This window comes from Acomys russatus, chromosome 2 (assembly GCF_903995435.1).
Source record: "Acomys russatus chromosome 2, mAcoRus1.1, whole genome shotgun sequence".
Classification (NCBI taxonomy): Eukaryota; Metazoa; Chordata; class Mammalia; order Rodentia; family Muridae; genus Acomys; species Acomys russatus.
In genome coordinates, this window is record NC_067138.1 from 70,056,405 (window position 1) to 70,068,809 (window position 12,405).

A 12,405-nucleotide genomic window follows, 5' to 3' on the forward strand; every position below is an offset into this window, starting at 1 on the left:
CACACATCAGAGGATGGGTCACTCGATAGCTAAGAAGGCTGACAGACTGTTCTCTCTTAGTCATATCTGTTTGAAATACCCCTGTGTATGACTGTCCAACCCTTTATGTGTAGCCAAAGCCCCACGTTACCAAAGTAGTTTTTAACTACTATAATTTGTCAATAAGTGTTGTGTCCTGGGGGGTGGGTGGGTGCTTTTAAGAGACCAAAAAGATGTGTCTCATATTTATGTACTTAGCACTTGAAAACCAACACAACCAGAAAAAGCCACAGACTGTTAAAAGCCTAATTGTAGTTCATAACAATTTGTCAGTACTTATTAATTGCCTTACTCTTCAGCTAGTGTTTTAAACAGTCTTCGCAGGAAGTTTTACACGCGGAAGCAATTGGTCTAGAAACTTAATATAGGCAGCCTTCAGTCCTCTTCAAGTCACATGCCGGAATGTAAGGGCAACGGAGGGAAGGTGGCCTTTTGGGTGGCAAGATTAAATATTGCTGTTGCCAAATGGCATGTGAAATAATATCAGGAAACAGGGGCCACAGCACGGAGAGAAAGACATAGAGTGGGGGTGGAGGATGCAGACAGTCCCAGCAGTAACAAATCACACGGCTTCAAAGAACCCTCTAGAGTGTGACAGCACGAACGGTCTGTCCTGCTTCCGTACAGTGGGCTCCAGAGCACAACTGGGGTAGAGCTTCTCCAAAGGCTGAAATGCCGAGTAACTGTACAGCCTGTTGTAACCCTTTCAGTACCACAACCAGAGGTGGAGAGTTAAATACACGCCTCTCCACACTGTCCAAGCATCGGGCGGTTCAGGGCTCTCCACAGTCCACATCAGAGCAGGCAACACCTGGGCATGCTGTGGACAGGCGGGGTCACAGCCTTACATTCTGCCACATAGAGACCCACACTATGATGCTGGGGGGGGGGGGGTGGGGGGTTTCCTAGACTGCAAGCAGCGGTTTGGATTGGCGTGACAAAGCAATGGCTGCGTCAGCTGGGCCTTCATCCAGGGACACACCAGCACAAACCAGCGTCTTACCAGTCAGCACTGTCCACCCTGACGGTGCTGAGGGTTGGGCCTCTCCCCCAGAGTCCCTGCTCACTGTACTGCTGTGTGCCTGTTCCCTTCATGCCTGAGTCAGGAATGCATGGAGAGACAGCCCACATCGGACAGACTCCCACGAAACAAACTGCCAGCACACTTTCTAACTTGTATTTTAACTGTTCAAGGGGAGGGGGGATTAAAACAAGTTTTTGGACTGTGTTTTTTTTTTTTTTCCTTATTCTTTAAAACTGTTCTTTAGGTCTAAAACTTGGAGAGAAAGAAGCAGGCTTCTGAGGTATGCAGTCCCGTTGTGTGCTCTCTCTTCATGTTGCCATTAAAGCCAAAACAAAAGCTGTGAACAGAAGTGCTTGAGAGAGTGCGTGTTGACAAGAAAGTGATTTATTTACAGATCCAAGTCTCTGTCTCATGAAACTACCAAAAAAGAATGTCGCCTTTTTTCTTTGTTATGTAACTAGAGATTATAAAAAGAAAAGAAGAAAGTTGTTGTGTTGCATTTTTGATGCTGGCACAAGGTCCTTGTCTCCTTTGGGTTTTCGTATATCTGTATGTGAGAAATTCTGTTTGTTGTTTACTATGGAATTAGTATTACATTTTGAGGTAAACAAAGAATTTGTATTGCTTGATAAACTATTAGCTTGTAAATAAGAAAATTCTTTACCTCAGTTAATTTAAGTAATGGACCAATAAACCTATAAAAGATGCTTTATTTAACTTGGGTCATGTGCTTATTTGTCCCTGTTAGGACAGGAAAACTAGGCACCTGCTTTTAGGCTTTTTAAAATTCTCTCCAAACAGATGATAATTTGCTTGTGAGAATCGGAACATATAGAGTAACTGTAAAGACACACACGTGTGCACACATAAACTTCGTATTCACTTCTCCATAGGTCCTGCCTCAGTTTGCCTTCTGCGGCTTACAGCTTGGCAGGTGAAGAAACTGCTATAGTGTCATTGTGATTGGCAGGTGGGTGTTACCGGAGACTTCTTCCGGCACAGAGCAGTAGGGAGCACATTATTCCGGGTCAGGCAGCCACTTCATGATTGGTTGGTTGATCGTTTGTTGTTGGTTTGGTTTTGTTTTTTCTGCCATGTGTTAGGAGGCATTTCCAAAAAAAGGAAAGCCTACAGTTCATGAGAGTTAGTGCTATTAAGAAGAGGCCAGTTGTCTCGAAAAACTAAAAAGGAGGAGGAGGAGGCCAGGCTGGAGAGAGGCTCAGAGTTAAGAGTGTGTATTGCTTTTGCAGAGGACACAGTGTGAACTCGGTTCCCAGTACCTATGTCAAGTAGCTCACAACCACCTGTAACTCCAGATCATCCTCACTCACACATTCCCACTACACACACACACACACACACACACACACACACACACACACACAGTTAAAAATAAAATGAAGCTGGATGTGGTGCATGTGTTTAATCCCAGCACGTGGGAGGCAGAAACAGGCAGATCTCTGTGAGTTTGGGGCAAGTCTGGTTTGCATATTGAGTCAACCAAGGCTGCACAGTGAGGTGCTATATGAAAGGGGGGGGGAGGTGTATGCCAGATATTGGAAATCAAACAGACATTGGAAATGGGCTTCATAATGATGCTGAGCTTGGATTAGTAATAATCCAATCATTAATTGAATTAATCCAACATCATTAATTCAGTGTTACAGTGATGTAAAATGGGGCAGCAAGATGAAATAAAGAGATTTGAGACTTAACTTTTATTGTCTCCTTTGATAACTGTTGGAGCCTTCAATACTATGACCTTTGAAGTACAGACAAGCCTTCCCTACCAGGGTCTTGACAAGCTAGTAATCATGCACACAGAGCAGAGCACGTGTGTGCTGGGCATCTAACACCTTTCCCCACCTCCCCTTTTTAAGAAGGTACAGAGTTCAGATGCTGGAGGGTTGGGGTTAGCCTGGAGACCTGGGAAGTGGGTAGAAGGGACTGGTGAGATGATCTCAGCAGATGAAGGCGCTTGTCACTAACCCTGGGGACTTGAGTCCAATCCCCGGGCCCCACATGATTGAAGAGAACCTAATCATGCAAGTTCTCCTCTGACCTCCATGAAAACCATGGCAAGAAGTGATAAAGAGACTGTAATGGGCAGCTGGATTTAAGAGAACTAACTGAGAAGGGACTAGGTCAGAGGTGCTTTGGAGCCTTGTAGCCTGGGAGGTGGAGGTGATGCTATTAGGGCAGAGAGAAAAGATGCGGTAATCTCGGATGGTGAGTGGGGGAAATCAGGGTGTGTGAGCTATCTTTCGGGAGCTGGAGGTGTTGACTCAGATGTATGGAAATTTCTGGGGTCCATAGGGAAAACCAGATTATTAAAGAACTAAGGGCAGTACCTTTAGGGGCCTCAAGAGTTAAAGAAGTAGAGAGGACAGGAAGAGGACGCAGGGAGGTTTTGAGAGAGGAGGAGGGATTAAGTCTTGATCATTCCTTGGAAGGGAACCGGGTACAAACTGTCCAGATGCCCTGGCATTTAAATGCATGCTCTGTATTTCACTCCAGTGTGAGAATGCTCCGTCTGAAGGTACAGGGGGGTCCTACCAGAGGAAGAAGGATTTGTACTCACAATGTGAACGTTGATTTTATTAGAAGATGATTCCGCCTCGTGAGCAAAATGGGCAATCAGAATAAGCTGCTGCTCAACACTCCCTGTCGTTTTACACTGTCCGCTCAGGAAAGTATTGATTCAAAGTGTTCAATTGCATATAGTCCACCTAGCAAGTCTGCTGGTATTTGCTGGGTTGTGCTGCTGTTGCTGGGTTTAGTTTAGTTTTGTTTGTTTGTTTTGTTTTTCAAGACAGGGTTTTTTGTTTTGTTTTGTTTTTTTGAGGCAGGATCTCCTGTGTCCCAGGCTGTATCTCAGACTGGCAGTACAGCCAAAGATAGCCTTGAACTTGGGATCTTTCTGCCTCTACCCACCTCCCACCCCCAAGTGCTGGGATTACAGGTGTGCGCAAACATGCCTGATTTATGTGGTGGCAAGATTGAAGCCAGGGCGTTGTGTATGCCAAGCAAGCACTCCACCAAACTGAGCTGCAGCTTCCTAAAAGCAACAAATGTAGCACTGTCCTGTACTTCATTGCTGTTTCCTTCCAGCTGAGGAAAGCTCTACCAAGAAAACTCATTCCTCTCCCCCCCCCCCCCCAGCCCCCAGGATTTTATGTTAGCTTGAAAACTATTTGTCATGCAGACAAAACTGTTGTCCCTTTTTACGTAATGTCCATTCCATGTTCAATCCCCTTGGGCTGGTGAAATGCGGGCTTTAGTCAAGGCTTCCATAGAACTTGTTGCACAGTGCCCGTGTGACTCGGTATCCCTCCGTTGGAGCCCTTTGAGACAGTGATGGAAGAAAGGGGCTGAATGGAGCCCAAACCCCTGTAGGACCTAGGATGCCTGTGCAAGCGGCTGGTACACTCAGACCCTGCCTGGCAGAGGCATCTGAGAATTAGGAAATTTCCTCCAATACCCAGCAAGTGATTTCCCCTCCCACCAGGGACCCTGGAGCCACAGCCGGTCATTGGAAGGCTGGGACTTGGGTTTCATGGGCAGAACCTGGTCAACGCTGGTGTTTTCAGTTGCTTCATTTCTCTGTGCTCTCTCCTTGTTGCTTCCTCAGGGCTTGTTTGTAGGCCACAATGCTGTAAGATTTACAAAAGAGAATTACAAAAAGAGACCTGGATTGAGGCAAAGGGGATTGCTTTTCCTCCTCACCTTTGCCTGGGTCATCCCTCTTTCTCACGGATGGAGAGAGAGGTTGGTGCCATTGTACACCTGGGCATTACTGAGTGAGAAGGTTGGCTCCAGAGAACTCTCCAGACTCCTTCCAGTCCTGGGATCATGAACTTCTCCCTGTCTCTGGTAACACCGTGAACTGGACAGCTGCCCCATCTTCCTAGCATCTCTTTGCCTCTCACTCTTGCCTAGTGATGAGTTCTCATGAATATCTCAAATAGCAAGGTTAAGCTTCACTGATCCCAAGCAGAGTTAGCTGTCAGTCACCAGTGACCTCTGAAGACCTTGTCCACACCCCGTCCCTAGCACACACACACACACACCAGGGTTGCAGTTGCTTTTACATGGGTGCCGGGGATCCGAACTCACATCTTCAGGCTTACACAGCAAGCATGTTATCACATCATCTTCATAGCCCCAAATCATCCTTATTGTCTAGACTGGAAGCCTAGGCTAGGGCTGGCCTGGAACTTCTTCTGATCCTCCTGCCTTCACCTTCTAGAGCTGGGATTATGGGATGGCCCACCATGCCTGGTTTATGAGGAGCAGGGGATTGAGGAGCAGGGGACTGAGGTCAGGGCTTCATGGCAGCCAAGCTCTCTACCAATTTTTTTGCTACAGCCCAGCCTCGGGTGCCACAGCTTTCTGACAAAGCATTTGTTCATTAGACAAATCCTTCTGGAATACTTCTTAGGTGCTGAGCTCTCTGCTGGACCCAGTGGACACATGGGGAGCCACATAGCTGTGGTCTCTGTCCTCTGTAAGCCTACAGTCTGGTGGCAAGTATATTAAACAGACCAACAATCATGGTCACCAACTAGTGTGCCATGAAGGAAAAAATACAGGAGCTTAAGCAAGACTAATTTAGATCAAGGTAAAGGGAGAGTTTTTGTTTTCTCATCTATCGAGTCTTTATTAATTATCATATATGAAGTACTTAACACAGCTGGGCGTGGTAGCAAGCACCTTTAATCCCAGCACTTGGGAGGCAGAGGCAGGCAGATCTTTGTTAGTTCAAGGCCAGTCTGGTCTACAAAGTGAGTCCAGGATAGCCAGGGCTACACAGAGAAACCAGAGAAACCCTGTCTCAAAAAACAAAACAAAACAAAAACAAAAAACAAAACAAACAAACAAACAAAAAACAAAAAAATAAAAAAGAAAGAAGAGAAAAGAAAAAGTATTTAACACGTTTGCTAGTGCCATTTTTTTTAAAGCCTAGGATGGAGATAGAATATGAATTCACCTAAGTACATACAGAGGTTGAAGAAAGTGAATCATTCTCTTCTGGTGGATCATATTGTCTCTATGCAACACAGAACACCTGTGAGTACATGTGTGTGTGTACATGTGTGTGCCAGTGCATGATACACACTTGTGTGTGGACGTATGTATATGTCTGTGTATACACATGTGTGTGCTAGTGTATGGTGTACATGTGCTTGTGTGTGCATGTATGTGTGTGCATGCGTGTGTATGTGCATGGATGTGTATGTGTGCTTGTGTATGTGTGTGTGGTGTGCAGGGTAGGAAAAGGGGTTGAGCAGCAGCAGACCCTCACACATACTTGCTTAGCTTCCAGCTGTTTATGTAAAGAAGAGCAGTCATAACTTTATGACCTACAGTGGCAAGTTAGACTTGTTCCCTATTATTGTTTTTGAGTGTTTATTTGGGTTAGAAAGACTTTGTAGACCTCCAGTGAAATGGGATTGGTTACTTGGATGAAACTATTAACCCATTACACGGTTCACCAGGGAGTTGTGACTCCCTGAAGCATGTGTACTGCCTGCCAGCTCTCACCAAGTCAGCCCAACCAGCCAGCATCCAATGGAAGGGTCTAAGGTTGGAAAGTCCTAGACAATTCTGGTTCAGTCCTCACATCCTAGGACATGAGTCTTGGCCATGGGCCTCTATAGTTGGCTAAGAATCCCCACTTGTTTGATTTTTATGTCTTAATTTCCTCAACTAATAAATAAAGCAAACAGCCTTAATGACCGATGGCGCCCGTCCCAGGAGGCCTGGCAGAGACCTCTATTATGATATGACACGAGGATCCAGAAGAGGCCTCATCACAGCGCCCTTTCACTCCATCTTCAGGTGTCATCTACTCTCCTGCCAGCAATACAGCTGCTCCTAGTGCTGCCCAGTAACCAGGCAGGTACCTCTAAGAGGAAGACTGTCAACTCTCTTGTCCGGTACGGCATGTTCTGTGGTTGTCCTGAAAGCTTCATGTCTCTTACTGCTAGCTAGCTTCCCACTACTACATGAGAGAGCTGTAATTCAGTGGCAGGGACATGTGGCTACTGACCACTTAAAATGTGACTACAAAATAGAATTTACTGTAAGGATAACAATACATGGCTGGATTTCAAAGATTCGGTCAATTTACAAAGTAAAACATCTCTATTGCCTGACCTGTACGCTGATTACATGTTGAGATATTTGGGTACCAGATATATTATTATAATGAATTTCACCACCACCACCCCCCCTTTTTTTGGAGACAGGGTCTCATATAGTATGGGCAAAACTCAAGTTCATGATGACATTGAACTTCTGACCCTCCAGCCTCTACGTCCTGAGTGCTAGGATTACGGATGTGTGCCACCACTCTGGATTATATGACGGAAGCTGAGGTTTGTGCATTCTAAGCAAATGCTGTACCCATTAAACAACACCCTCAGCCCACCTTTTCTGTCTTAAAATGTGGCTCCTACTGGATATATATATATATATGGGCACACACATGTAATCCCAGTACATAGGCAACTGAGGCAGGAAGATGCAAGTTTGAAGTTGGCCTGAGCTTCATAGCAAGGCCATCTCTCAAATAAACAACAAACAAAAAATTGGGCTTCTTTGGTCCAGGGGATGGTTTAGCGGTTGAGAGCACTTACTGACCATGTTCAGTTGATATCACTGGGTGTCCTGCTCTTTTCTGAAGAAAAACAGAGGAGCAGTGGGTCTTGGGGAGAAGGGAGATTGGGGAGGGCATGGGAAGGGTGGAGGGAGGGGGAAACAGTGGTTGGGATGTGTTCTATGAACTAAAAATAAGAGGAGGAGGAACACTTGCTGCTCTTACAAAAGACTTGGGTTGGCTTCCTAGCACCCAGATGGCTGCTCACAACCATCTTTAACTTCAGTTTTGGAGGACCCCCCAGCTCCCTCTTCTGGCCTCTGTGGGTACTGCACACACACAGTGCACAGACATGCAGACAAAACACTTGTGAACATTAAGTAAAAATAATAAAAATTCTTTAAAAATAAAGTGTCTCCTTATTAAGTTTAAAACACACACACACACACACACACACACACACACACACACACACACACACACACACACACACACCCAACACACACACACCCAACACACACACCTACCTACCTTTGGGGTTCACACTCATTTCTAGTAAAGCCATAACTAACCCTAGCTTTCTTCTCATTCTGTTGACCTCTGGGATAGTGCCTTGGAGCAGGTGCCTCCTCTTCACTGCTGAGTCCTCCTCCTGCCTGTGCTAGCCTGGAGCTGAGTGCTCTGGTTTCACAACTGAGACAGTCTCCCACTGGAAGAGGTCAAAGGCTCGTTGCCTAAGGCTTTGTGAGGCTCACACTGTGCAAGGGCCACCGAGTCCTTTCAAAGCACAGAGAAGAAACAGTCCTTGCAAGGGACAAGCTGGATAACTCTTGCCTAAAATGATAGAAACTAAAGAGGTCAGAATGGCTTATGCAAGTTTCTAACCTAGCCTCCAACGGTAAGAAAGTATACGAAGCACTTAGAAGTAAATCATCTCACCAGAACCTTCCAGATTTCTGGAGCTGTCTATTTTTTGCTATGATTTAGAGATTGCTAGACTATCAGTTTGAAGGAACTTCTTTATGATAAAGTTTATAATTAAAAAAAAAAAAGTCTGTGATTGACCTAAGCACCAGGGCTCAACCCACACAGCAGACAGTTTCTGTCTTACCCAATTGGGACAGTAGCCAAGAAGGAGAGTATGGAGGAGAGGATGAAGCAGGTGCCGCTGAATTTGTCCAGGGTGAGCTGGTAGATCTTGTTATATATGGTGGATGTCACCACCCCGGTCAGGGTTAGACATAGCTGCAGTGTGACGAATACCTTCCCTGCAGGAGAGACAGGTTATCAGCAGACGTGCTCTTGTGCCTACCTGGCCTCTGGGGAGCTCCAGGAGACCCCTTCACTCTCCTAAGGACTCCTTTTCAGTCTTCAAGGCTTAGTTCACGGGCATCCTGTGTGCATCTAGAGGAATCTTCCCAAAATATCTTCCTTTGCCTCTGGCTTTGTAAGTTTTTTTCCCCCACCCTTATTTTTCCATTCCTTTTGTCCTAGATAGAAACAAGTATGTTCCTTATGAGTTTGAGGATTCTTCTAGAACTGACTCTCTCTGTCTCTGTCTCTGTGTGTGTGTGTGCTTGTGTGTGCATGTGTATATGTATGTGTGTGTTCATATGTGCTCATAGGAAGGCTGGAACTAGGCATAAAGTTCCAGGGATCCTCGGCCTCCCAGCCCTGGAATTACAGGCATGCGTTTCCCACCAGCATTTTATGAGTGCTGGAAATCCAATCTCAGGACCTCACGCAAGCACTTTAGCAAGTGAGCTCTCTTCCCCAGCCCCACTCTCGGGTCTTCTGAAAGTCTGTGCCGCAAGCTGAGCAGTTGCGACAGTCTGGGCCGGACATCCTGAGAGGGTCCTTTCGCTCACCATAGGAAGAGTCCTTTATGAGTTTGGACATGGCCGATCGGATGGTTGTGGTGGGGATAAGTGCAAACATCATGATGGCTCGGGCTGCAACAGATCATAAGAACACTTCTCATTTGAATCCAGCTTTGACCCAGAGGATTAGAACAAAGCAGAGGCTTCCCCTTCCAGCCTCTCTTTCCCCACTGGTCCCCACGGCCTTGGCCTGGAGGCGTGAAACTGAGTGAGCCAGACTCTGAATCCCTCGACATTCCAGAATGGGCTTCCCCGATTCAGCTGCTGCTCCTCCCTAAGGCCAAAAGCAGAGTGAGTGAGATGGGGGTAGGTCAGGTAGAGGAGAGGGGGGAGCGTGAAAAGGGCTGGAGAGAGGGGCACGCTGTCCTTTGTACAAAGCTTTCTTTTACAAGGCTTTCTGGGAATGGATGCCAGGTTACCTTGCCATTTTGCTAGCTGTCTCTTGGAGGTGTATGGCCTGGGGGCAGTTCTGATAACTATCTAGAATCTTCTTTTCCAAGTTGTTAGCTATTAGGCACATGAAGCCTACGTAAGGTAACATGAAGTAAGCCTCTGTTCTTCCATTGAACCAGCCACGTAGCAAATGCTCAATAGCCACCTATGGCCAGTGGACGTTGCCTTGACAGTTGGAAGCCACTCCATGGCTGCAGAAAGTTCTGTTGTGGTGAGAGTCTAGAGCTTTCTGCTTGGGGTATCTGACCTCTGTACCCCGGGGAAGCCTCACCCCACTGTCTTGTAGGAAAGCATTCCATTGGTTGTAGGAGCCAGTTATTGAGAAATTTTGTGCATTGCTGAAAAGCCCTATTTGGTCCTAGATGATGAAGGGAATTTTTGTTTGTTTGTTTGTTTGTTTTTGGTATGTCTTATCTCTTTAAAGCTAGAGAGGAGAGGACTGGAGCAGTCCTCTTTAGCAGGTAAAGGCGTGAGCTGCCAAATTTGAGAACCCAAGTTCAATTTTTGGAGTTCATGCGGTGGAAAGAGAAAATAAACTCAGCCATGTTGTCCTCTGACCTTCACAGGTGCACTATAGCATGCACATCTCCACGGTCTGATTAAATAAATACAAATGTAAAATGTACTACATTTTAAGTGAACTTCAAACCCATCTTCACCTAAGGACTGTGCTTAGGTGAAGGACTGTGCCTTCCATACTGACTCCAAGGTCCATGGACCACATCTCCTTGACCCAGAGCCATGGGTACCACTGTGGCAAGATTCGGTCAGCCATACAGGAAAATGCCCAGCACAATACAGATAAGCCTCTTCCTATCTCCCTTGTACTCCCTAGACAGCAAGTTCAGTCCTGGTACTGAACTGGGGCTCCTAGACCACACTGTCCCTTGGCATCAGACTATGACACAGAGGGGCAGCAGTGCCCTGCTTCCTCAAGCCCCAGACTTACCAATGAAGTACATGTACGTCTTCTTTACAAAGGCCATGAGAAGGGCTCCAGACCCAAAGGAAACCATCCCAATTATGATCATCGTGGTGTCCTGGAAACAGCGGGAGAAGACGAAGACACCCAAGAAGCTGGTGATGACGACCATGTATCCAGAAGCCATCCCGTAGCCCAGCTGCACTTGGTTCCAACTGAGAGGCTCCTTTAGCACAAAAAGGCCCATGATATCTACTGTGCCCACAAGGGCCACGTCATAGACGAGGGCACCCACAAATAGCAGGACAACAATGTTTCGGGAAGTCCTCCCTTTCCCAGGAGTTGGAGGGGTCCCTGGTACATCCTGCTTGTCTTGTTGATCCGGATCCAGAGTTCGATAGGTGCCCACCATGCCAGACACAGTATCTACGGTAGGGTGCACCTTGTTGGGCTTGGACCCAGACTCAGGGACCTTCAGCACAAAGAGACTGTAGAAAAGGGCAAACCCCGCACAGCCCACGCTGCATGAAGTTAATAGGAGGCCATGCGCCGAGTGCCCAACCATCTGCTTGAAGAGATGCCCCGAGGTCATGCTCCCACAGAACCCGGCTAAACCCAGGACCAAATCGATGAGCATGAGGCGCAAGGAGCGACGACCTTCAGAGCAGCTCAGGGATCCCAGTGCCATGGCCCCGGACCAATAAGCGGAGAAACCCCCGCATAGCCCGTTGAGCGCCACTGCTCCGTACATCACCTCCACCGGCCAGTTCAGCATCACTTTGAGCAGGAGTCCAGTGCGGGACAGCAGGAAACCCAGCATCGACGTGCAGATAGAGATCTTGCGGTGGTAGCGGTCACTGAGCCAGCCCAGTCCATAGGCAGACAGCAGGGGCGTCAGGCCCACCACGAGGTTGTAGATGATGTAGAAATTGGAGACGGCCTTCTGTTGTTGGTCCTCCTGATGCCCCCTGAGCGAGTAGCTGGCACTATTATTAGAAGCGCCTCCATCCCCGGATGCGAAAGACTCCTTCACTACTAGGAGTAGTCCTGCATCGTAGAGGGAGCTGGCCACCTGGGTTGAAGCCACCACAGGCTCGATCCACGTCCTCACCTGGAAGCCAGAAAGCCGGCTGCCCCATGGGCAGGTGACCCCGGGACCCATGTGACCAGTGTGATAGGAGACAGGGCTCCCAAATTTGGCTGCTTACAGAAGGCCAGGACTCAGTCCCAGAGAGTGCGGTTTCAGGTGCTTGCCTTGGGAGAAGAGCTGAGGCGCTTGTGTGACAGCAGCAGTTTAGCTGCCAAGGGACTAACTTGGCTGCCCCTCCTCCTCCGGTCAGAAAAAGCAGTGCTCCGCCTCTATCTCCACGTGGGTCTGGCTTAGCAAGCTGGAGACCGCCCAGAGAAGCCTCAGGGCCAAAAGTACTCGGGAGTACTGGGGAGTACTCGCAAACTTTGGCTCCCTCCTCGGGCACCTAGAGCTGGC

The 12,405-nt window shown here is 47.5% G+C and overlaps 1 protein-coding gene across 1 annotated transcript; it reads right to left on the reverse strand.

Annotated features, from left to right (window-relative positions):
* Positions 1 to 4,581: 4,581 nt before the first annotated feature.
* Positions 4,582 to 12,191, reverse strand: Slc46a2 (solute carrier family 46 member 2). Its single transcript, XM_051166409.1, has 4 exons — positions 10,947 to 12,191; positions 9,533 to 9,616; positions 8,776 to 8,932; positions 4,582 to 4,716 (listed from the first exon to the last, which is right to left on the reverse strand). The coding sequence occupies exons 1-4, from the start codon at positions 12,079 to 12,081 to the stop codon at positions 4,659 to 4,661; spliced, it is 1,434 nt and encodes a 477-aa protein (XP_051022366.1). The 5' UTR covers positions 12,082 to 12,191; the 3' UTR covers positions 4,582 to 4,658.
* Between the last annotated feature and the right edge of the window lie 214 nt (positions 12,192 to 12,405).

Coding starts and splice junctions, on each gene's coding strand:
- Slc46a2 (XM_051166409.1), bottom strand. CDS start 12,081: ATGGGTCCCGGGGTCACCTGCCCATGGGGCAGCCGGCTTTCTGGCTTC. Junction 9,617..10,946: donor GACGTACATGTACTTCATTG/GTAAGTCTGGGG, acceptor GATCTGTTGCAG/CCCGAGCCATCATGATGTTT. Junction 4,717..8,775: donor TTGGCTACTGTCCCAATTGG/GTAAGACAGAAA, acceptor TAAATCTTACAG/CATTGTGGCCTACAAACAAG.